A 26,441-nucleotide genomic window follows, 5' to 3' on the forward strand; every position below is an offset into this window, starting at 1 on the left:
TGTCATATGCAATGGCCACTCCAACGCAACAATTCTGTCTACGATGGAACAATCATCAGCCAAACTTCATTGCGGTGTTTTCTTCTCTGCTGAGGAGTGAGACGATGTGTGATGTAACTTTAGCAACAGAAGGAAAACATATCCTGGCTCACAAAATTGTGCTCTCAGCGTGTAGTTCATATTTTCAGGTACGTATCTATGGAATAAAAAGAAGAAAAAAATATAATTATATTCAATTTAAGTAGGTAGCTTATCATATAAATATATGTGAGCTTTTTATCTTTGTCCTGGTAATTCTTAAAAGACAACTGCAATACACAAGTTTGTGCTTGACTGCTTGGGTAGGTGCATAGGTACTTAACATTGGTGAACAATCTTTCATAATACTTCTTCTGTGGTCCATAATCTATAAGCATTGTCATTCAAGTGTTCAAGACGAATTAGAAAGTCAGATCTTTATTTAACAATTTGTTGTACATTATTACTCTCTACTTCCTTTACAGATGTTATTCTCAATCAACCCTTGCCAGTATGTAAGTAGGTAGGTACTTGGCAAAAACAACAGTTCTTTTCTAACACGTCTAATGAAGTTATTAATCCTAATCACTTTTCTGAAGAGTAGCAGTTGCCCTATCTGTTAACAGCACTGATAAAGAGATAAGAGTTGTCATGGGAGTCATATCTGAATAGACAGCAAAACACGAGTTACCTATGGGTATTGGGTACACTTGTCAATGGCTTATCTATTTTCTGCCTGGTTTTCAGCAAAATTCTAATGAAAACGAGAAAAAGCAGAAAAACTAGAAAAGAGAAAAAGTGGAAAAACTACATTTTGAAAAGAAAACAAACTGCAGCACAGCTGATAAAAAGTTAGTCTGTGAAGATAGCAATAGAATGAACGAGAAAAATGTTTTTAGCTTTGATAGTAGAAAAGCCGCGTTTAAACAAATAAATCTAATGATCTATGAATGAAGAGATTTATGAAAGAAGGGTCATTTTCTGTAGTGGTCTTTCTGAACTTAATTAGCTCAGCTTCCTTCCTTTTCGCTTGTATCCATAACTATCTAAAGTTTAAAAAAAGTCAAGTTATTTTTAGAAACCTTATGGTAGCTAGAGGGTTATATTTTCTCCCAAGAGCCAAGGCCGTATTCAGGACTTCGTCGAGGGGGGCCTGAGGTCCAAACACTGATGGACGTGGGGAGGGGGGGGGGGTGGATCCCTTTAGTTTTTCTTTATAGGTGCTTCATTTCATCTTTATTCTGATCAACTTTTTTAGAATTTCTTTAACAAGTTCAGGTCTTCGTTCCTCCCAAAAGCAAAAATGTTCAAGTGTAGAAAATTAAAGGTTACTACTGGAATGAAAATAGCTTTTGCAATCAGTTTTCTAACAACTATTCCAAATCATATTTGTATTTTCCTTTCCCCTTCTGTCTCTTCTGCTCATGTTTTCTACTTAGTACTTAATATCTGTCTTGTGCTGTTTATGTAGGGTTTTCAGTAGTGGTTTATACTATATCAGCATCACAGAGAGACTCATAGTCAGGTTACAGGTCACATTGATTTCTATTCCCATCCTCCTCTCCCTCCCTCATCTGTACTGTGTTCCACATTCGACTCACCCTCACACTATCGGACACTAACCTCTCCCCTCTCTGTCTCTCCTCTTCTTGTTTGGTCTCAGGTTGGGTGGAGCCCCCCCACGTCATCAACATCTACTCCAACATTGACCCCCCCGCCCCCAATTACCAGGAGGGGGGAGACCAGTATAACACAGAGTTTCCTACCGAGACACCCCCAAGGTCGAAAGTCCCCTCGGATCTCCGAGCTCGTACAAGCGAAAACGAATGCGAAAAACGTCGGCAGAATCTATCGCTACAATAGAGGAACAGGAGTCGACGATAAATCAGAGGGATATACAGCAACATGTGCACAGTATGGTCAATGTGAAACCTGAGCCACACACACATGAACTGCAGAGGCAACCTACCCCTCAGGTAAATACAGAGACACAACCCACAGTGGGTTGAAATTTGAAATGAATGGGTAAAAGGCAGAGTGGAGCGATTTCAAAACTTTTTGAGTATTGTAAATTATTGGAAAGAGGGTGAAAAGATCTACGTATTTTTAAAATTTGGTAGCTAAATTTACTTTAGTGTTGCATTGAAAGGAGAGCAGTGGAGCAAAACAAAATGGCTAGGTGTATTACTTCTTTGACTAGTTTTATCTTTAACATGTTTTTTTAGGACTGGGTCCGCTCTGCCTCTTAGCCATTTAAGTACCTAATGCTAGAGAATTTTACAGTTTAATAATTTGACGGTCTAAAATCGTACCACTCAAAATGTATTGATGTTCAAACTCTTGTGGAACAATTCTAGATTAGGGCTGAAAACTCGGAGAAATCTTGTTTGTACTACAGGTTTTCTAGGGTGCAATAGTCCTACATACTGGACTCTGCACAGAGGAATTTCGTCAGAAAAGACCCCCAATATAATGTAATAGGTTTTCTATTGCTAAACCATGGAGCAGTCATAATAAAGAAAAAGAGACTCCAGCCATGGGAGCGTATTCCCGATATTATGGGTTTGGTTTCTGAAAGTCGAAAAATAAATAAATCAACAAAGGTGTGATAAAAAGTAAAAAAGAAAAAAAAAATTTTGATGTTTAAGAAAAAAAAATATTTATTGGCAATTTTATTTTTGGATTTTAGATGGAAGACAAATCACCTCGTAGTGCATCCATGTCTTCAGCCGAGGCAGGGCCTAGTTCAGGCAACAAATCTGGTAAGTCCCTCTCTCCTCTTGGTAAGCTCGATTTTTTTTCACCTCGTGTGTGTTCCTGCCTTGTGTTCAGTTGTATAAAAAACGAGGTTATTTGTTGTTTTTCATTATAGTAGCCTGCTAAGTAGGCAGATGCGGGTTCGAATCCCAGACGACAGAGACGAATCCCAGACGACGAATCCCAGACAGAGACAAGAACAAGTTGAATGTTCGAAATTAGAAAGTCAGATCTTTATTTAACAATTTGTTGTACATTATTACTATCTACTTCCTTTACAGATGTTATTCTCAATCAACCCTTGCAAACACCCCATTGTGATATTGAAGGACGTTCAGTTCAAAGATCTGAAAACTCTCATAGACTTCATTTATTTTGGTGAGGTCAATGTATCTCAAGAACATCTGCCTTCTCTACTTAAGGTAAATATCTCTTGGTTTATCTCCTTATCTATCTTCTCCCCCCCCACATAATGTCTACACTTTAATTGGGTGGCATTGTCCAAGAAAGCAACAACTCACATTCCTATCCTACCTAACTATCTCCCACTCCTCTTTCCTATTATTTCCCATCAAAATGTTCTCAATATTCAATAAATAATACCTAGTTTATTTGTGTGTAACTGTTCCTCCATAAATCTTTATACTTAGTTTTCACCCCACCATTCCAGATGAAAATATACATTTTTTTTTTTAAAGTAGAAAAAAAAGACACCCCATTATCTAAGGAAAATACCTATTTAATTCCTTTTTCTATTCCATGTTTTTGATAACAGAAGGCTTTACACTGTCCATGTATTTTGCACGAAATAGGTTTTAAAACTTCTTAATCATATACCTACCTGTCTTGGTGTGGTCACGGCACTCCTTTGGTAATCAGGAGGGCGTGGGTTCAATCCCAGCTGAGGCATGGGATTTTATCCCCAATATTGTTTGAGAATTTGACCACAATAATGGCAGTAGCCTTGTGCTGGGTTAAGTAAAGAGACTCTTTAGTCATGTTCAAGCAGTATAAATAAGCACTATCATTAATCAAATTTTGAGCCAGCTGCGGGTTCGATTCCCGCCCGGGGTAAATTTTATCCTGATGGGATAATGTTCGTTCTCGGAACGGCTGGCTTTTTCCTATGCTGTCTTCCTTCTCTCTTTGATTTTGGGACGATAAGACCTTAGCAGTTACAGTTCCCTCTTTCAGAACCAAAAAAAAAAAAATCTTTTGGTTTCAGACGGCAGAAACACTTCAAATCAAAGGTCTCACTGAGATGCCCGAGAAACAGATCACTCTCAATTCGATCCCCAGTAACGCCTCTACCCCGGGGCCTGGGGTAGCAGGTGGGGGAGGAGGATAATTCCTTTTTCTATTCCATGTTTTTGATAACAGAAGGCTTTACACTGTCCATGTATTCTGCACAAATTAGTCTTTAAAACTTCTTAATCATATACCTACCTGACTTGGTGTGGTCAAGGCACTCGTCTGGTAATCAGGAGGGCGTGGGTTCAATCCCAGCTGAGGCATGGGATTTTATTCCCAATATTGTTTGAGAATTTGACCACAATAATGGCAGTAGCCTTGTACTGGGTTAAGTAAAGAGACTCTTTAGTTGTGTTCAAGCAATATAAATAAGCACTATCATTAATTAAATTTTGAGCCAGCCGCGGGTTCGATTCCCGCCCGGGGTAGATTTTATCCTGATGGGATAATGTTTGTTCTTGGAACGGCTGGCTTTCTCCTATGCTGTCTTCCTTCTCTCTTTGATTTTGGGACGATAAGACCTTAGCAGTTACAGTTCCCTCTTTCAGAACCAAAAAAAAAAAAATCTTTTGGTTTCAGACGGCAGAAACACTTCAAATCAAAGGTCTCACTGAGATGCCCGAGAAACAGATCACTCTCAATTCGATCCCCAGTAACGCCTCTACCCCGGGGCCTGGGGTAGCAGGTGGGGGAGGAGGAGTTGACAAGATCGAAAGTCCCCTCGGATCCCCGAGCTCGTACAAGCGAAAACGAATGCGAAAAACGTCGGCAGAATCTATCGCTACGATAGAGGAACAGGAGTCGACGATAAATCAGAGGGATATACAGCAACATGTGCACAGTATGGTCAATGTGAAACCTGAGCCACACACACAGGAGGAGGAGTTGACAAGGTCGAAAGTCCCCTCGGATCTCCGAGCTCGTACAAGCGAAAACGAATGCGAAAAACGTCGGCAGAATCTATCGCTACAATAGAGGAACAGGAGTCGACGATAAATCAGAGGGATATACAGCAACATGTGCACAGTATGGTCAATGTGAAACCTGAGCCACACACACATGAACTGCAGAGGCAACCTACCCCTCAGGTAAATACAGAGACACAACCCACAGTGGGTTGAAATTTGAAATGAATGGGTAAAAGGCAGAGTGGAGCGATTTCAAAACTTTTTGAGTATTGTAAATTATTGGAAAGAGGGTGAAAAGATCTACGTATTTTTAAAATTTGGTAGCTAAATTTACTTTAGTGTTGCATTGAAAGGAGAGCAGTGGAGCAAAACAAAATGGCTAGGTGTATTACTTTAAAAGGCAGAGTGGAGCAATTTCAAAACTTTTCGAGTATTGTATATCATTGGAAAGAGGGTGAAAAGATGTACATATTTTTAAAATTTGGTAGCTAAATTTACTTTAGTGTTGCATTGAAAGGAGAGCAGTGGAGCAAAACAAAATGGCTAGGTATTACTTCTAATTTAAACTTTGACTAGTTTTATCTTTATGTTTTTTTAGTATCTTAACATGTTTTTTTAGGACTGGGTCTGCTCTGCCTCTTAGCCATTTAAATAATGCAAGAGAATTTTACAGTTTAATAATTTGACGGTCTAAAATCGTACCACTCAAAATGTATTGATGTTCAAACTCTTGTGGAACAATTCTAGATTAGGGCTGAAAACTCGGAGAAATCTCGTTTGTACTACAGGTTTTCTAGGGTGCAATAGTCCTACATACTGGACTCTGCACAGAGGAATTTCGTCAGAAAAGACCCCCAATATAATGTAATAGGTTTTCTATTGCTAAACCATGGAGCAGTCATAATAAAGAAAAAGAGACTCCAGCCATGGGAGCGTATTCCCGATATTATGGGTTTGGTTTCTGAAAGTCGAAAAATAAATAAATCAACAAAGGTGTGATAAAAAGTAAAAAAGAAAAAAAAAATTTTGATGTTTAAGAAAAAAAAATATTTATTGGCAATTTTATTTTTGGATTTTAGATGGAAGACAAATCACCTCGTAGTGCATCCATGTCTTCAGCCGAGGCAGGGCCTAGTTCAGGCAACAAATCTGGTAAGTCCCTCTCTCCTCTTGGTAAGCTCGATTTTTTTTCACCTCGTGTGTGTTCCTGCCTTGTGTTCAGTTGTATAAAAAACGAGGTTATTTGTTGTTTTTCATTATAGTAGCCTGCTAAGTAGGCAGATGCGGGTTCGAATCCCAGACGACAGAGACGAATCCCAGACGACGAATCCCAGACAGAGACAAGAACAAGTTGAATGTTCGATCTTAAGTAAAATTGATTTATTCGAACAGGAATAAGAAAAATATGTACCTACCTATTGTTTTGTGCATGGATGTTTGTACTAATAATTTTGTGTGACCTCAAGTACTTACTGTGACAATACCATCATTGAGGATTGATTTTCTGCTTCTGATGATGAGACCAACCATTTTCCTTGATGCCTTCACTGGCATCTTCGAAACCAGTTTAGAATTCTCCTTGATCATGATGAAGATGAGCCCAATGTGACGAGAAGACAATGGTGAGGAAAATATGGGCTGTTGAAAACTGCTGTCATTTTTCTATACCTGGATTACCTGTTGTATTACTTACCGTCCGTTTGGAAAACAGTCACATTGTGCTCAAAAGTAGTATTTTATGATTTCTTGTAGTGGAAATGTTGTTTGTTCGGAGTAAAGTCATAAGATTCGAGGTAGACTTTTTATTGAATTGTTCCAATTTAGAAAGCAAAGTCTACTGAAGTCTGATGTGATCTTAAAATGAAACACGGTACAGATGGGGCTTCCACCCAACCTGCCTATCAAACTACTCCTTGTCCCTTCGCTCCTACAGCTCCTTAGTCAGTCCTACATTTTTCTTTTATTGTTTTCCTTGCATTGTCGGTTCATCCTTTAGTTTTTCTTTATAGGTGCTTCATTTCATCTTTATTCTGATCAACTTTTTTAGAGTTTCTTTAACAAGTTCAGGTCTTCGTTCCTCCCAAAAGCAAAAATGTTCAAGTGTAGAAAGTTTTTACTGAAATGAAATGCAATCAGTTTTCTAACAACTATTCCAAATCATCTTTGTATTTTTCTTTTCCCTTCTGTTTCTTCTGCTAATGTTTTCTATTTAGTACTTAATATCTGTCTTGTGCTGTTTATGCAGGGTTTTCAGTAGTGGTTTATTCTATATCAGCATCACAGAGAGACTCATAGTCAGATTACAGGTCACATTGATTTCTATTCCCATCCTCCTCTCCCTCCCTCATCTGTACTGTGTTCCACATTCGACTCACCCTCACACTCTCGGACACTAACCTCTCCCCTCTCTGTCTCTCCTCTTCTTGTTTGGTCTCAGGTTGGGTGGAGCCCCCCCACGTCATCAACATCTACTCCAACATTGACCCCCCCGCCCCCAATTACCAGGAGGGGGGAGACCAGTATAACACAGAGTTTCCTACCGAGACACCCCCGATCACGCAGAGGAAGAAGAGGTACAACAGTTGTTCGTCACAAGATAGGGAGAGATTCAATGAGGCGCTGGAGGCTGTGAGATATGGAGGCATCGGGTTTTGTAAAGCAGCCAGACTGTATGGTGTCAACAATAGATCTCTGTGGCTCGAATCAACGCTCCCAGACCGTGCAGACCACCCCAGCACCTCGGGAACTCCATGTCCACAGAGATGTACAACAAAGACTGATGGCCGTGTCCACACAAGGTGCCGTCACCTCGGTGCAGCAGGTCACATCTGTGGCAGACTATAACAATCAGCAACTCGCCACAGCACAACCCACCACCACGTTCTTTCAGTCCTCACATCTGACGCCATTCGCCCATTACTATCATAATCCTCCCTTGTGAGACGCGACTCCTGCCAGTCAGCATCCGTCTCAGTCTTAGAACATCCGTTTGTACTACAGGTTTTCTAGGGTGCAATAGTCCTACATACTGGACTCCGCACACAGGAATTTCGTCAGAAAAGACCCCCCAATGTAATGTAATAGGTTTTCTATTGCTAAACCATGGAGTAGTCATAGTAGAGAAAAAGAGACTCCAGCCATGGGAGGGTATTCCCGATATTATGGGTTTGGTTTCTGAAAGTCAAAAAATAAATAAATCAACAAAGGTGTGAAAAAAAAAGTAAAAAAGAAAAAAAAACTTAAATTGATGTTAAAGAAAAAAAAAATATTGGCAATTTTATTTTTGGATTTCAGATGGAAGACAAGTCACCTCGGAGTGCATCCATGTCTTCAGCCGAGGCAGGGCCTAGTTCAGGCAACAAATCTGGTAAGTCCCTCTCTCCTCTTGGTAAGCTCGATTTTTTTTCACCTCGTGTGTGTTCCTGCCTTGTGTTCAGTTGTATAAAAAACGAGGCTATTTTTGTTTTTCATTATAGTGGCCTGCTAAGTAGGCAGATGCGGGTTCGAATCCCAGATGACAGAGACAAGAATAAGTTGAATGTTCGATCTTAAGTAAAATTGATTTATTCGAACAGGAATAAGAAAAATATGTACCTACCTATTGTTTTGTGCATGGATGTTTGTACCAATAATTTTCAATCCACCAATGCATGAAGTTTGTAGAAGTTTAGTAGAGTTATGTAAATTTCTTTTTAATTTTGTATAATTTAATAAGGACATTTTTAAATAGGTATCTCAACTTTTTCGGGTGTAAGATTTGGTCTACGAAAGAAATTTGAATCCATTAAAAGGACTTACCTGGATTACCTGTTGTATTACTTACCGTCCGTTTGGAAAAGAGTCACATTGTGCTCAAAAGTAGTATTTTATGATTTCTAGTAGTGGAAATGTTGTTTGTTCGGAGTAAAGTCATAAGATTCGAGGTAGACTTTTTATTGAATTGTTCCAATTTAGAAAACAAAGTCTACTGAAGTCTGATGTGATCTTAAAATGAAACACGGTACAGATGGGGCTTCCACCCAACCTGCCTATCAAACTACTCCTTGTCCCTTCGCTCCTACAGCTCCTTAGTCAGTCCTACATTTTTCTTTTATTGTTTTCCTTGCATTGTCGGTTCATCCTTTAGTTTTTCTTTATAGGTGCTTCATTTCATCTTTATTCTGATCAACTTTTTTAGAATTTCTTTAACAAGTTCAGGTCTTCGTTCCTCCCAAAAGCAAAAATGTTCAAGTGTAGAAAGTTTTTACTGAAATGAAATGCAATCAGTTTTCTAACAACTATTCCAAATCATCTTTGTATTTTTCTTTTCCCTTCTGTTTCTTCTGCTAATGTTTTCTATTTAGTACTTAATATCTGTCTTGTGCTGTTTATGCAGGGTTTTCAGTAGTGGTTTATTCTATATCAGCATCACAGATGTAGAATAGGGCTTATTCCCGGCCTTTGCACGTAGCATAGCAGTGGAGAGATCACGCAATTTTACTGTAACATATGTATTATAGTTGTGTCTTCCTTTCGGAAGTGGTACCGATTTCGATGGCGTGCCATCTTGGATTTCCTATGGTTTTGTATTAGTACAGGCGCTACCATGCCAAAAGAGGGGAAACGAGCTTCAGAAAAGGAGAAATTTCGAAAGAAAAATACAACTTACATATCTTGTTGTGTTTGTTATAGTTTAAATTATTTTCCCCAGGACAGTTTCACGTCCTAACTCTCCTAATAAAAGAGAATTTGCACTCCACGATAACTTACAACTATAATAAAATGGTTCTGGGGATATTATTTGGAAGTGCAAAGTCTCTCGAAATTGTTTTTGTGTTCATAAACATATCCGAAATTTTTTACTAGAAAAAGTGTGTGCCTATTTCGGTAGGTACCTAGCTCTTCCTTTTGGTCCCTTTCTGTTCTTGGTCTGAAAGATTTTATTGTTATTTTTCAAAAATATATGGTTCAAAATTCCAGTGGCAATATAAAATATACCAGTTCCTGAAAGATCGCTCATGTTAGGTAACGTCATACGTGGTATCTAGACGTAAACGTGTGTTCATCTGGGTACACTAGGTGTTACTGGTTATTCGAGGTGCTGGGTGCACTCAGCCTCGTGAGCACAGTTAAGGAGTCGTAGATTCGTATAAGCTTATATCTTTTGGGGCTTGTTGCCCCTACACCTACGCCTCGAAGTGGGATACTTGTGTATTAAGATCTTAGCAAAAAAACAAGGTGACAGCCTGAGATGATCTGATTATATGAAAGAGTCCCCCCCAGACACGCAAAAAAGCTCATTCCTAAAAGGAATCTAGCTAAAATAGTTACCCTTTTCTCCCCATCACTCCATTGTGAAGTACTAATAAACTAAATTATTATCCCTTGTTGCTATACAATATTTGTAAAGTGTGTATCTATTACTGTAAAAATCACAATAAGATAGAATATCCTTTGAAAGATATAAAAAGAAAAAAAAAAACATGGATTTTTGGAGTTGAAATAATCGAGGTTCTACTGTATTCGATTGTTGGAATTGCCCCCAGGGTCCCATTAGACCACGGGCCCTGCGTTGGCGCTATGTAATTTATTACCTAAGTATTCCTCGTCGTTATTTTCCGTGGCTAATTAACAAGACAATATGTACCTACTACCTACAATGTACCTACTACCTACATCAGTTGAACAGTTCAATACCGAACTCGCGTTACAGGGTGTAACTCAACAGACGGTGCATTCTGTTTCTTCTTCTTCTTCTTCTTCTTCTTCTTCTTCTTCTTCTTCTTCTTCTTCTTCTTCTTCTTCTTCTTCTGAGGTTTGACAGAAGGAACTGTAACAACGGAGATCATGTTGTCCCGGAATCAAAAAGGGAAGGAGTTGTCCCGGAATCAAAGAGGGAAGGAGTTGTCCCAGAATCAAAGAGGGAAGGAGTTGTCCCGGAATCAAAGAGAGAAGGAGGATAGGAAAAATCCAGCCGTTCCGAGAACGATCCTTATCTGTTGAGGAACATCCTGTTTTGTTATAAGTATTTCTTATAATACGATCTTAGTGAAATGATAGATACTATGTTTTCTTTTGACAAATAAATGAAACTGTTTATGTTAATTTACTTGAATCCTGCTGTACTTATCATCCTGAATGGCGATAAGTACTTAAGTAATATATCACCCAAAGAAGTCATGTAGACTTTTGTTTCCTTTTAAAAAGCCTGGCACTGTACCTTGTTTACTTATGGGACAATATACTGTTGGATTTATGGGACAAAACTGTCCACTTTATCATTCGATCTGATCATAAGGAAAATTTTATGTGCCATGTACGGTTTTAAACTGCCTTGGTAATCTTAGTAGCTTCTAAAAAAGCTGGTAAGATGTGGTACTTAAGTGGTAAAGCACTTTCTGGTATTTGTTCTAGAATTTGACCACAATGATTTATAGTAGGAGTTTAGTGCTGAGGTAAATGAACTCGTGACTCATTCAAGGAATAGAACTAAGCACTGTTTTTTCTCATAAATAAGGAATTATTAAGTACTTATCATTCCCTACACATAGCACCAAAGTCTGTCCTATGTACTGAAGAAACAATAATTACTTAGTTTTAGTCATAAGTAGGTATACAGTATACAATATTTTTATTTACTTAACTCTCGATATGCAAAGCTGTTTGACCCCACACCTAAGCCCCGGAGTGAGCTTTTTTTTGTATAGAGTTAAGCTAACCGAAGGCACTTACTTACCTTTATGCCCATTATCACTTTATGACCATTCATTAGGATTAGGAACGTGTGATCGGGGAATGATGTCACCCATCCAGACACGCACCAAGCTCGAAGGCACTTACCTTTATGCCCATGATGAGACCATTCATTAGGAACGTGTGATCGGGGAAGGTTCGGTTGAGTACGGAAATGATCGGCATTGTCAGTCGTAAAGCACTTTTCTGGTATTTGTTCTAGAATTTGACCACAATGATTTATAGTAGGAGTTTAGTGCTGAGCTGAGGTAAAGGAACTCTGACTCATTCGAGAAATACAACTAAGCACAATTTTTATTCATAAATAAGGAATTATTAAGTACTTATCATTCCCTACACATAGCACCAAAGTCTGTCCTATGTACTGAAGAAACAATAATTACTTAAGTACATATGTGAAAATAGGATAGTAAATTTCACATTATCTTACCATAAGCATACTTGGATCATCCAATCTTGTAATGGCACGGAATCAACACCTGTGAAAATAGGATAGTAAATTTCACATTATCTTACCATAAGCATACTTGGATCATCCAATCTTGTAATGGCACGGAATCAACACCTTCTTTTTACAAATTTCAAGTTAAAGGCAACTACTTGATCTTCACATTACTTAAAATGATTTATTTAATTTCATTAGAATAGGTACCTACCTACTTAGTGGTTTTTTTTTTTCTTTTCTTTACAAGAAAATGAGTTGTATTCTTTAAGAAAGTAGGTAAGTAAGTACCTATCTAACCTACTGCTACACCAAACTTTAGATAGAACCAATTATGTTGTTTAATCACTCAATTAGGGAAAATTTCAAGGGAAAATTAAATCAATAATGACTAAATAATGAGTTGTCTCTGTGTGTAAAATTACTTTGGATAATACTTAATACTCAAGTACAAGTAAGTATTTAAAAATAGGTAATTAATGAATGATACAAGCTAAGTACCAACCTCTATGTAGGTGCTTAATCTCTTGCCCAACTTGTGTAAAAAGAATGACATTGCCTCTTTAAGTAGAAAAAAAGTTTTTATTATTTTAAAATTTTCATTTGAACCAGAACTTTCAAAAAGGGATTGATTGGATAATTTGAAAGATCCACAAAAGAACGAAAGGTTTTGATTGTACCTACCAAACAACAATACTAGGTACACTGATGGTTTCTCAGTATACATTTGCAGGAATCAAAAGAATAAAGAGCTACTGTTTACAGGATAATTTGAAAGATCCACAAAAGAACGAAAGGTGTACCTACCAAACAACAATACTAGGTACACTGATGGTTTCTCAGTATACATTTGCAGGAATCAAAAGAATAAAGAGCTACTGTTTACCTCATCACTCTTGTACAGGGTGTTTAAAACACAGACTCTTCAATAGACAAAATTTTGCATCATTGTGAAAGGTAAAATTTTGATCACTCACTAATTCAGGATGATTGAAAGACAAATTTAAATGTCAGTACAGTAATGACTTATCTGATTCAGTTTATGTATTTATTTATCAGTTTGAAAACAAATCATATAGGTAGGTATGTAAGTAGTATAAAAATAAACTATAAATTACATTTTCATCCTGTAGGTCATTTTTTAGTGATAAGAGACTTTCATGAACAATGTAAGTAGTATAAAAATAAACTATAAATTACATTTTCATCCTGTAGGTCATTTTTTAGTGATAAGAGACTTTCATGAACAACGATGGCCTTACTTATGTCAATACCAATAGGCAGGATCTAAGTCCATGTCCTGTCATGGTTTATTTGCCAACAGTAGGTCGCTACATAGATACGAGTATTTGCTTACGCAGGTGAATATACAACACTTTCCAAACATATGTCACATTTCACACAATGTGTTGTGTGGTAGTAATCATTGTGTGGTATCATTACTATGTTTACTTTTAATTAAGTGATTAGGAAGAGGATATTCTCGTCCTCTACAAGTGCTGAAGTGTGTGATATGGCAGTATCCTACATGTGGGGTATACTATCAGTTATCAGTACATATGTATCTGTGTGGTATACCATCATTAGAAATTTAATGTGGTAGGTAGGGAGGCAGGCCTGTATAAAGGATTTGAGGGGAGAGGGGGCTTCAAGAATCCAAACAATTGCTTATTGGAAGGGTGGGGGGGGGGATACTCCAAATTTCAAGACAACACTTTTACGGCCGGGCCACACTTTAAACTCGGTTCAAGTTTAACTTTCGGGTTAAACAATCTGATTGGTTGATAAAAAAAAAGTTCAGAAACAGGGTTTATACGCCTTTTCTGGAATGAAATTCCATGACTTTTCCAAGTTTTCTTTAAAGTTTCACGATTTTCCATGACTATTCCATGACTTTTAGGCAAAATTTCAGATTCTTGTTGGCCAATTTTCAGATTCCATGACTTTTCCAGGTCGCGTAAAAACCCTGAGAAAATCAGATTGCTAAATCCGAGAGTCAAACTTAAACCGAGTTTAAACTCACTTTGCGAACCCGGCCTAAAATACTTATTGTCATTAAAATAAAAATAAAAAAAAAAAAAAAACAAACTAACTCAATCACGGAGGTCACTCTTCAGTGTCTTGCTACATTTGAGGAGCAAAAAGAATCCCGAGGGGGGAGGCCCGGACCCCATGCCCCCTCCCCTTTAATACGGCCCTGTAAGCAGGATGATTCATTGCCATTAACAACGGGAAGGCGGCAACAGTTTGGAGTCATTTAGCCTGTTGCATTGCCTGTGTATTAGTATACCCAACACGTAGGTAGTTTCCAGGCTGTCCATATGTACTGCCACAGAGGCACTTTCTATTATTATTATTTTATTTTATTTTTTATTTATTTATTTTTTTTTTTTTTTTGAAACCTTCCGCAACGACTGAAATCACCACGCAACAGAAACGAATGTAAATATTAATACAGTAGAAACCCGATTTTATGAACTAATTCGGATGAAGGGTAGTTCATAAAATCGGATTTCCATATAAAATTTCATTAGATCGGGATTACATTAGAAAACATGGCAAAAATTCGACAGTAAATGCTCATTTATTGATTTTTTTTGTCCTTTTAGTAACATATTATGTAACAGTAACTAAAAGGACAAACTATTAGCATTATTATTTACAATGTTTACAATTTTTGTGAGGGTTTACATAAAAAATCGTAATTGTTTATTTGCATTATCGGAAAAAGTCCAATTTTCCAGTTGTTCCGAAATCGAAGGGGGAAGGAAGACAGAATAGGAGAAAGTCAGCCTTTCCGAAAACGAACCTTATCTGTTTAGGCTGAAATCCGCCCCTAGCGATAATCGAACCCGCGACCTAGCGCTTAATACAAGGCAGGCGCGCTACCCTCCAGGCTAACTAGGCAGGCCGAAGACTCCAATATAGCCACGGGAATTCTCATAAGAGGAATTTCAACAATTGATTACTTCAATATTTACTGAGCTAACGCTTACTAATCTTGTTATCCAATTGATTACTTCAATATTTACTGAGCTAACGCTTACTAATCTTGTTATCCAATAGATAAGTGACTGCAGTCTCTACAATAAGATAATTCTCTAGACCAGGGGTTCTCAACCTTTTAGTAAACACGTACCACTTGAAATTTTCAGAGATTTTGACGTACCACCTAATATTTATATATAAGCTCTCTGTATATCGTACCTAGCTCCGAAGAAACCTTGGGTTTTCATTCACACAGTACCTACCTACATTTCATTTTCTATACCTACCTCCTAGTATCTACATGACAGATGTCACCGATTCGAAAATAATGTCCTAGAACAGGGGTTCTCAACCTTTTAGTAAACACGTACCACTTGAAATTTTCAGAGATTTTGACGTACCACCTAATATTTATATATAAAATAGATCCCGGGTCCTTCTGAGTGGTGAGCAAGCGTTACCGCTAGACCAACTCTTTCGTAGATTTGTAGAAGCTTAACCTATCCTCTGGGCCTGTTTGCCAACTGTTACTGCCTAGACCAGGGGTTCTCAACCTTTTAGTAAACACGTACCACTTGAAATTTTCAGAGATTTTGACGTACCACCTAATATTTATATATGGCTAGCAAGGTGGAGGTTGCAAGATCGAGACCCACTTATGACATTTTTTTAATGATGTTTCTTGATTCGTTCAATAATATTTTCCGCTTAGTGGGATTTAAAGGCACTTAAGGAGAAAAAAATAATAAAAGCCCTAAGTTTTCGAAAAACAAAAAGAAATCAAATTTTCTGAAATGGTAAAAAATTTCATTTGAAGAACTTTGGGTTGTAGGAAGAAAAGAAAGAACATCAAATTTCTTATTGAAGTTAAATTACCTCCAATGTTTCTCAGGTGTAAAATTTTTGGCAAACCTTTTTCTTCAAAAATTGTTTTTCTCCAAATTGGACAATCTTGAACAAAATCAAAGTAGGTACTAGGTACAAATTATTAGGGTTTATACTTTACGGCGCTCCGAACTCTTGACGTTCGCGCGCCTCCCGGCACGCTTGATGTCGAACATTTCCGTTCATTATTAATTTTATCGTTTATTTCATTGCACTAAGCAATAGCTATGTTTCAAAATCAAGATCTTATTTTTGGCGTCACTGCTGCAAAGAAATTTGTAGAATGTCAGAAGTGTTTGGTTGAGTTAGCGCCGTATTTCGGAGGGGGGCAACCCTCGAGCTATTTTTTGCTCCTAAATAGTTATAGCCGTGTGCAAAAAGCATTGCCCTAATTTTTGGAGCATCCCTCCAATAAGTCACTGTTCGGATTATTGGGCCCCCCTCGCTGGAATCCTGAATACGTGCCTGGTTCGAATAATCAAAATTTCACAAATACCTAATCAAATAGAAGTAAAGTACCTATCTACAAAAATAGAATTAAAAAAAAGTATAAAAAATGATAATAAAAAAGACAGTGTGGGGGGTATTTTGAAATATTGGGAAATGTAAATATATTTATTAACCTTGAAATTTGTTTCAAAATAACATTACAAACGGAAATTTTCCCATTTTCCGCTTAGAGGGATTTAAAGGCACTTAAGGAGAAAAAAATAATAAAAGCCCTAAGCTTTCGAAAAACAAAAAGAAATCAAATTTTCTGAAAAAAAAAAAAATCATTTCAAGGTTGCGTTGTAGGAAGAAAAGAAAGAACATCAAATTTCTTATTGAAGTTAAATTATCTCCAATGTTTTTATGTTTCTCAGGTGCAAAATTTTTGACAAACCTTTTTCTTTTAAATAAAATTGTTTTTCTCCAAATTTGACAATCTTGAACAAAATCAAAGTAGGTACTAGGTACAAATTATTAGGGTTTATACTTTACGGCGCTTCGAACTCTTGACGTTCGCGCGCCTCCCGGCACGCTTGATATCGAACATTTCCGTTCATTATTAATTTTATCGTTTATTTCATTGCACTTTTGTGGGTTTTTGTGTTAATGCAGATGCATGAAAAATGTCCAAAAAATTATTCATAAAGTTCAACTAGTTAGCTAGATACCTATAACTTATAAGACTAAAATTCGTGGCAGGCGTCTCCACCAAGAGAAATAATCTACGTGAATCAGACATCCCACTAACATGTATGGCACATTGCATATCTAAATTAGTTATTTGGCATTCATACAAAATTATTCTATTATTTCCTGAATGTTCTGAACTGTACCTACTTAACTACCTCTCTCTTTTTCTCTCTCTCTCTCTCTCTCTCTCTCTCTCTCTCTCTCACTCACTCACGTGGCTAATTAACAAGACAATATGTTCCTACTACCTACAATGCACCTATTACCTACATCAGTTGAACAGTTCAATACTAATCACGCGTTACAGGGTGTAACTCAACAGACGGTACATCCTGATTCTTCTTCTTCTTTCTCTTTAGAGGTTTGACAGAAGGAACTGTAGCAACGGAGATCATGTTGTCCCGGAATCAAAGAGAGAAGGAGTTGTCCCGGAATCAAAGGGGGAAGGAGTTGTCCCGGAATCAAAGAGGGAAGGAGTTGTCCCGGAATCAAAGAGGGAAGGAGTTGTCCTGGAATCAAGGGGGGAAGGAGTTGTCCCGGAATCAAAGAGGGAAGGAGTTGTCCCGGAATCAAAGAGGGAAGGAGTTGTCCCGGAATCAAAGGGGGAAGGAGTTGTCCCGGAATCAAAGGGGGAAGGAGTTGTCCCGGAATCAAAGAGAGAAGGAGTTGTCCCGGAATCAAAGAGGGAAGGAGTTATCCCGGAATCAAAGAGGGAAGGAGTTGTCCCGGAATCAAAGAGGGAAGGAGTTGTCCCGGAATCAAAGAGAGAAGGAGGATAGGAAAAATCCAGCCGTTCCGAGAACGATCCTTATCTGTTGAGGGAACATCCCGTTTTGTTAAACGTATTTCTTATAATACGATACTTAGTGAAATGATAGATACTATGTTTTCTCTTGACAAATAAATGAAACTATTTATGTTAATTTACTTGAATGCCGCTGTACTAATCATCCTGAATGGCGATAAGTACTCAAGTAATCTATCAACCAAAGAAGTCATGTAGACTTTTGTTTCCTTTTAAAAAGCCTGGCACTGTACCTTGTTTACTTACGGGACAATATACTGTTGGATTTATGGGACAAAACTGTCGACTTTATCATTCGATCTGATCATAAGGAAAATTTTATGTGCCATGTACGGTTTTAAACTGCCTTGGTAATCTTAGTAGCTTCTAAAAACCAAGGCATAAGATAAGTCTCTACAATACCACTCTGTATTGTCAACCGAATCATTCTGATAGGCGTAACGACGCGACGGCTAAATGGTTGCTACTTGGTTTTGTTGTGGTATCACAGAGAACACCCTAGCTTCCAACTGAATCACAAGTAATGGAGTCTTCTCCGATATAACAGTCAGAGGAGGAGTCACAAGATAGAACAGAGTACCTACGACTAGAATAGAATAGACCAGGGGTGCTAACTGCCCAACCTTTTCAGAGGGAAATCGACTTGAATTTTCAGTACAGTCTTGCGATCGACTTAATACCTAAACTCTGGGAGACTTGCCTCTGAATTCGGTCCACAAGTTTGGACTTATTGGGTGTGTAAGATGTTATTGCCAGGTTCAAACACTGCTGGGTGTGTTGGTCGCGATCGACTTGAAATAAATGCGCGATCGACCGACCGGTTGGGCAGAAAAGTTCAGGAATTGAATTCCAATGAAACGAATTCGCCACTGGTCATTACACGATTAGAAACAGAATTACAGAAATCAAGGAAAATTGATGGAAAATATTACATGTATTATATCATCCGGAAAATTGTTCCGAGTCTGGAAATACAATGGATACCACAACGAACTCTAAACTTAAATCTTGCGGCAAGAAATCGAAAATCTCATAACCTGCCTCGGTGGTGTAGTAACAAGATGCTCGCCTGGTAAACAGGAGGGCGTGGGTTCAATCCCAGCCGAGGTTTGGAATTTTATCCTCAAGAAAATTTGAAAATTTGACCACATAATATGTAGTAGTAGCCTACTGCTGGAGTAAAGGGACTTTTCAATCCTATGCGAGCAGTATAAATAAGTAGATACTATTATTAATCAAAATTATACACATTATAATGTCATTTTTTCCTTTTTTATGTCTTATGTCTGCCTGCGAACTTCTAGGATGCGGTCTGTCAGACCGTCTGAGCGTCTTAACGTGTGTGGCGGAAAAAGCTTGAGACCTAGGTCTGTCAGACCGTCTGAACGTGAGTGGCCGGCATTAAGCAGCCAGATCCAAATTCAAACCAATTACAAAAGAACCGATTACTAACACAAACTTTCCGGCATGACTCCTATTTCAATGGTAGCTACACAGTACGTTTTTTTTTTTAGGTTTGACAGAGGGAACTTTAACTGCTATAGTCTTATCATCCCGAAATCGAAGAGAGCAGAAAGACAGGATAGGAGAAAGCCAGCCGTTCCGAGAACGAACATTATCCCATCAGGATAAAACATAGTAGGTTTGTTTGTAGTTACATACCTATGCTACATGGCTATACAAGGATCGGATACCATTTCACTTGTATAATCTGTGTAGGGTACACGCTATATTCCTGAAGACCAAGTAATGAGGCAATGACTGATATGTAGAAACAAACCAAAACCTGATAGAGCACACCAAGGCCATAGAAATTTGGCAGTCGGTTCACCACATGATAGGGCATAGAATATACTTGGGTTTCTGGTATTACACCATAAGGGACCTTATCTTCAGGAAGCATAATTTACAGCAAGACAGCAAGACCTATGACCAGGGCCATACACAGAGGGTACATCCGGTATCACCTGCCCTGGGCTCCTCAAAGGGGTCCTGAACCCAATTTAGCTAGATCCCAATGTAGTTCCTAACTTAGCTAAATCTATACCTTGTATTTTTGTTCGTAAAACTCCTTGTATGCATTACTATCCCATCAAAAATATGAGCCCTTGTATAGACTGCTGGGGTACAGGGACTTTTCAGTCCTATTCAGGCAATATGAACAGGGTATATTCTGTTATTTCTAATCTACAGTAGAACCTCGATTATTTCAACTAATTGGGACCGGGGGTAGTTGAAATGATCGAGGTTGAAATGATCACTTTCTATGATCTTTTTAGAATAGATAGATTTTATTATTTATTTAATTCATTTGAAAGTTCACTTCTTTATTACTTTACCAGTGTGCTGTATCGTTTGCAAATCAATATTTATTAACTTAAGTAGAACCCTGAAGAACCTATCAACACCATGGATTGCAAGTGAACAAATTTACAAGAGTTTGGACATCAATACATTTTGAGTGGTGCGTTCTTAGACCGTCAAAATTTTATGGGGGGTTTTCTCTTTCTTGGCTTGTCGTTGAGAAAAGACCATTGTTTGATTAATATCCAATCTATTCTCATGACTACAAGCCTGTGTTTGGTACCATTTCAAGTCCTATGTGCTGAATTTCTAGAATTACATTACACCTTTCAAAACTTGGTCTTATCAAACTTGTACGATTCACTATAAACAATAGAATGAGCTGAGGCAATGTGGGGCCCAGAAAGCAATTAAATTTTCTCAATATGTTGAATTTTTTTGCCATTTCATCTAGATTGATTGGACTTATCAAGAGTTAACATGGAATAAATGACAAACCAAGTGCATATATTATTTAAACTTGGACCTCTGTTTGTTTGAACAATGATGTTCAAAAGATACGAGTTATAGGTACTTATGGGCTAGCTCTTCATGTTATGGTTTTCTGGGGAGGTTTACTTGTGCAGACAAACCATTACATAGATGGCAATGTAGGGACATCTCCAGTTTTCATCTGAACAGAACACTTACAGAGAATAGAACCATGATATTCACAATAGAATTTTTCTCTCTCCCCAGGTTGTAAATGTCATATGCAATGGCCACTCCAACGCAACAATTCTGTCTACGATGGAACAATCATCAGCCAAACTTCATTGCAGTGTTTTCTTCTCTGCTGAGGAGTGAGACAATGTGTGATGTAACTTTAGCAACAGAAGGAAAACATATCTTGGCTCACAAAATTGTGCTCTCAGCGTGTAGTTCATATTTTCAGGTACGTATCTATGGAATAAAAAGAAGAAAAAAATATAATTATATTCAATTTAAGTAGGTAGCTTATCATATAAATATATGTGAGCTTTTTATCTTTGTCCTGGTAATTCTTAAAAGACAACTGCAATACACAAGTTTGTGCTTGACTGCTTGGGTAGGTGCATAGGTACTTAACATTGGTGAACAATCTTTCATAATACTTCTTCTGTGGTCCATAATCTATAAGCATTGTCATTCAAGTGTTCAAGACGAATTAGAAATTAGAACATCTCAATCAGTATGAGATTTCATCCCACCAATCAGATGATTCCTAGAATAACTTGATCCCACCAGTCAGACAATTTGGAGTCAGCATGTGGAAATACCTTCGTTGTAATCTGCCAGTGTCATCTTGCTGAAAATGATTTGATTTTATCTCATTCAGCATAGTGTCCTAGATGTTAACTTAGGACACTGAGTCAGCATGTGATAATTTCGTCCACAAAGTCAACATTTTGAATCAGCATAGGATAACTTTGTCTGACATATCCCTGACAATTTCATCTCATTCAGCAAATTCTGAATATGCACTAGTGTTATTTCCAGTACATACTCTAATCAGCAGGATATATTTGGAATCATTTTCTTCCTTCTTTAGCGCCATATAAAAAATCAAACTTGCTTCTGTTGTTTACCTTGAGTATTCCTTCTAAAGAACAGCGAATGATTTGAATTTATCTCATTCAGCATAGTGTCCTAGATGTCAACTTAGGACACTGAGTCAGCATGTGATAATTTCGTCCACAAAGTCAACATTTTGAATCAGCATAGGAAAACTTTGTCTGAAATATCCCTGACAATTTCATCTCATTCAGCAAATTTCTGAATATGCACTAGTGTTATTTCCAGTACATACTCTAATCAGCAGGATATAGGTGGAATCATTTTCTTCCTTCTTTAGCGCCATATAAAAAATCAAACTTGCTTCTGTTGTTTACCTTGAGTATTCCTTCTAAAGAACAGCCATGAAAAGTGTTTGTAAAGTAGGCCAATACCTATACATAGTAGGTAACGACACACATGGAAAATAGGTACATCTATTTTATATTAAAAGCAACAGAGAGCGCTGTACATAAACTAAAAATCTATAAGTTAGGAGCTAGAGTGTAGGTGTTTTTTAATATGTACATCTATTTTATATTAAAAGCAACAGAGAGCGCTGTACATAAACTAAAAATCTATAAGTTAGGAGCTAGAGTGTAGGTGTTTTTTTAAATGTAGAATAGGGCTTATTCCCGGCCTTTGCACGTAGTATAGCAGTGGAGAGATCACGCAATTTTACTGTAACATATGTATAATAGTTGTGTCTTCCTTTCGGAAGTGGTACCAAAAGAGGGGAAATGAGCTTCAGAAGAGAAGACATTTCGAAAGGAAAGTACAACTTACATATCTTATGTTTGTTATTTAAAGTTTAAATTATTTTCCCCAGGACAGTTTCAAGTCCTAACTCTCCTAATAAAAGAGAATTCGCACTCCACGATAACTTACAACTATAATAAAATGGTTCTGGGGATATTATTTGGAAGTGCAAAGTCTCTCCAAATTGTTTTTGTGTTCATAAACATATCCGAAATTTTTTACTAGAAAAAGTGTGTGCCTATTTCGGTAGGTACCTAGCTCTTTCTTTTGGCCCCTTTCTCTTCTTGGTCTGAAAGATTTTATTGTTATTTTTCAAAAATTTATGGTTCTAAATTCCAGTGGCAATATAAAATATACCAGTTCCTGAAAGATCACTCATGTTAAGTAATGTCGTACGTGGTATCTAGACGTAAACGTGTGTTCATCTGGGTACACCAGGTGTTACTGGTTATTCAAGGTGCTGGGTGCACTCAGCCTCGTGAGCACAGTTAAGGAGTCGTAGATTCGTATAAGCTTAACCTATCTTTTGGGGCTTGTTGCCCCTACACCTACGCCTCGAAGTGGGGTACTTGTGTATTAAGATCTTAGCAAAAAGACAAGGTGACAGCCTGAGATGATCTGATTATATGAAAGAGTCCCCCCAGACACGCAAAAAAATAGTTACCCATTCCTCCCTATCAGTCCATTGTGAAGTACTAATAAACTAAATTATTATCCCTTGTTGCTATACAATATTTGTAAAGTGTGTATCTATTACTGTAAAAATCACTAAAATATTATATTCGAAAATAAATCTATCCCACAGTATCTTACTATTAACGAGAAATTAAATCTGATTATTCATTAAAACTTTTTAATTTTAGGGGCCTTTTTGAGAAAGGTTCAAAAATGGCAGATAACCATGAGGGGCCATGTTCCGCATACAAGTAGATATAAAGAAAATTGTCACATTAGGTTTTGGGCTTGATCGAGGGACACTGCCCCATACGGGCTTTTTTATTTTTATTTTTTACTGGAGACTTAAATAGTTGGTGTCATAAATATAAGGTAAGTAATGTTTATTTATTTATTATTACTTTTTTTCTGAGGCTGTGTCAGATTTCTTGGTTCACATTGAGGATTGATTTTGAGTTGAATCATATTTTGAACATAGGTGCCACTTATGTCCAAAATATTAATTTTGAAAAAAAAAAAAAAAAAGAAAAACGAGTGACCTAAAAAAATGTATGACTTTCAAATTCAATGTGAAAAAGGATTTTTCTCTTGAAATTTCTTTGAATGAGGGAACAACTGACCGAACTGAAGTCGAAGGGTCAATGTTCAGACTGGAAATCGTTCTGGATTATTCAACCTCGCGTCTCCCTCTGGATGTTTCACCTGAATTTTTTCGTCCTAATGCTTCATCTTTAATGCCTCGTTCTGCGGGGACCTTAAGTCCCCCATTCTCTTTTTTTTAACGTTCTGCGGGGACCTTAAGTCCCCCATTCTCTTTTTTTCTTTAACGTTCTGCAGGGACCTTAAGCCCCGCATTCTCTTTTTTTTCTTTAACGTTCTGCGGGGACCTTAAGTCCCGCATTCTCTTTTTTTTCGTTAACGTTCTGCGGGGACCTTAAGTCCCGCATTCTCTTTTTTTCTTTAACGTTCTGCGGGAAACCTTACCCCAGTCCCCCGTTCTCTTTATTTCTTTAACGTTAGTTTTTCCGTTCCAGACCTTCTGTTACCAGTCAAGACAATCATTCTCACGACGAACCAATCCAAATCGCTGGACTCGGGGCTCGGCGAGTCCTGTCCCTCTTCGGCCGCCACAAGTCTGGAAATCCCCTCGACCAGCCTCGGCTCCAAACAGAGGCGATTCCTCATGCGACAGCATAGGGTGAAGAAGGAGCTGGAGGAGGAGAGGGAGGGAGGGGAGGGAGAACGGGAGAGGATGACGAGAATCATCGAGAGAACCGGGTCCGAACCCGCACCCTCCACGGAGCGGCTGCTATCGGTGAGTAACGTCGAAATGAGATGGGCGGACTGGGGAAGTATATCCAATCTCAAATTCTTTGTGGTAAAGCAGAGCTTTTTCACTCTTTGTGGATATCACAACATCACTAAGTACCTCCTTTCCAATCAATTTCCATATTTCAATAATCTTTTTACACTGGTAATGTCGCCACTGGTCGCTGATCGATTAAAGTAGATACTCAATTGTCCTCACGAGGCTGAGTGCTAACTGAAATCCAAGCACAGAGCCGAAAAAACCTCGGCCCCGCTGGGAATCGAACCCGGGCCTCCTGAGTGCAAGCCTAGTGTGAAACCCACTCGGCCACGGAGGGTGCTGGACTGGGGAAGCAAACATACACTTGAGTTTGGGGACAATAGGAGCTGGTTATTGTGCGGGGATAGCGATCATAGTATGACCCCTAACAATTATATTCTCATATTGTATTCTATTCTATTCCATTACCACTTCTCAAGAGACAATGGAGCAGTTGCAATTGGGAAAATATTATTAATAAAAAGTCGATTCCTACGTAAAAAGTTGTGAAAAATTCGAATCTGAGGTCAAAACTCCAAAAAAGTAACTTTAAAAGGTCGAAAATTCAATTTCATATACTCTATTCTATTGTCTCGCTGGAGGACGTAAAACTGAGACAAAACCAGCCCTGTCAAGCCACAGACAGTAACAGTGGCTCTTGAGGGTACCTGAATGGGACTACGGTCAAGTCCGTCTCAGGAAGTAGGGTACAACGACATAATTATGTACCTGAATATCCCTCATCAGACCCCTACGATTCGGGGGCCTTGAGCTAGCTCTCTGACCTTGATGGCACCTCGTGGTATCCTCTTAATGGGATAGTATATGGACTCACAGCTTTTCTCTGGAATAAACCTGAGTGTGCGGACTCTTTAGAGGTGCTACATGTAAATTTTGGAGAAACTGAAGAGGTTGATATATACCAGTGAGGGTACTTCTAGGTTCCATTAAGGCCGGAGGATAGCAGCTCGGGCAGGGGAAAAAATACTGGTCACAATAGATCTACAGAGGTCGCAGTGTTAATTGCATACTCTATCGGGAGAGGAGCAACCAGTCCTAAAATAAATAATATTCTATTCTATTCCAGGTATCTCAAGTGTCCTACCTGACCAAGCAACACTCACATCCACTCACCGTTTCCTCCTCCTCCTCCGCCCCCCGCTCGCCCTCATTTCACATCACCTCCCCATCCGAATCTTCAAGTAGACCTCTCAAGGTGGAAGAGTTCCGACGGGCGTCGTCCACACCACAGGTGAGGGGTTCGAATCTCGGCCCGGTCAAAAAAAAAAAAAAAAAAAAAAAAAAAAAAATGTAAAATTAAAAAGCATAGTCCGAGATTTAAAAGATAAATTTAATGTTAGTGAAGAATCCTGGTCCATGTTGGAAGGAATTTCTTCGACAGCTCAGTTTTTAGGTACTTTCGACATAGGGCTGAAAAGCCCCTTTAGGTCCCTCAGTGTACACAAGACTATTAACTAGTACATTGTTTTCCCAATTAATTTAAACTAACAATGTTGTTTTAAGAGGTTTGATAGAAGGGAATGTAACTTCTGACGTCTTATCGTCCCTACATGGAAGAGACCTTTTATTCATAATTTTTACCCTAACTGCTCAATTAAAATTCCTTTCGCCAGCCTAGTTAGCTTAGTTGGTAGTGCGTCTACCTTGTAAGCGCTAGGCCGCGGGTTCGATTCCCGCCCGGGGCGGATTTTATCCTGATGGGATAATGTTCGTTCTCGGAACGGCTGGCTTTCTCCTATCCTGTCTTCCTTCTCTCTCCGATTTCGGGACGATAAGACCCTAGAGTTACAGTTCCCT

At 38.3% G+C, this 26,441-nt stretch overlaps 1 protein-coding gene and 3 long non-coding RNA genes across 4 annotated transcripts; all 4 read left to right on the top strand.

Annotated features, from left to right (window-relative positions):
* LOC103524470 (longitudinals lacking protein, isoforms H/M/V-like) lies at positions 1 to 26,155 on the top strand. Its single transcript, XM_026819869.1, has 8 exons — positions 1 to 188; positions 3,057 to 3,197; positions 4,001 to 4,112; positions 4,903 to 5,114; positions 8,229 to 8,301; positions 24,310 to 24,590; positions 25,711 to 25,899; positions 26,150 to 26,155. Exons 1-8 carry the CDS (start codon positions 12 to 14, stop codon positions 26,153 to 26,155), a joined length of 1,191 nt encoding a protein of 396 aa, XP_026675670.1. The 5' UTR covers positions 1 to 11.
* Positions 1,802 to 2,771, top strand: LOC113465385. Its single transcript, XR_003390120.1, has 2 exons — positions 1,802 to 1,994; positions 2,708 to 2,771. It is a non-coding gene; the product is annotated as an uncharacterized LOC113465385 (long non-coding RNA).
* On the top strand, positions 20,245 to 21,077 carry LOC113465384. The gene is made up of 2 exons (XR_003390119.1): positions 20,245 to 20,429; positions 21,008 to 21,077. It is a non-coding gene; the product is annotated as an uncharacterized LOC113465384 (long non-coding RNA).
* LOC108254564 lies at positions 21,909 to 23,431 on the top strand. The gene is made up of 2 exons (XR_001809910.2): positions 21,909 to 22,351; positions 22,445 to 23,431. It is a non-coding gene; the product is annotated as an uncharacterized LOC108254564 (long non-coding RNA).
* Positions 26,156 to 26,441: the final 286 nt, after the last annotated feature.

Source organism: Diaphorina citri, unplaced genomic scaffold (assembly GCF_000475195.1).
Source record: "Diaphorina citri unplaced genomic scaffold, Diaci psyllid genome assembly version 1.1 scaffold100, whole genome shotgun sequence".
Classification (NCBI taxonomy): Eukaryota; Metazoa; Arthropoda; class Insecta; order Hemiptera; family Psyllidae; genus Diaphorina; species Diaphorina citri.

Coding starts and splice junctions, on each gene's coding strand:
- LOC103524470 (XM_026819869.1), top strand. CDS start 12: ATGGCCACTCCAACGCAACAATTCTGTCTACGATGGAACAATCATCAG. Junction 189..3,056: donor CGTGTAGTTCATATTTTCAG/GTACGTATCTAT, acceptor CTTCCTTTACAG/ATGTTATTCTCAATCAACCC. Junction 5,115..8,228: donor AGAGGCAACCTACCCCTCAG/GTAAATACAGAG, acceptor TTTGGATTTCAG/ATGGAAGACAAGTCACCTCG.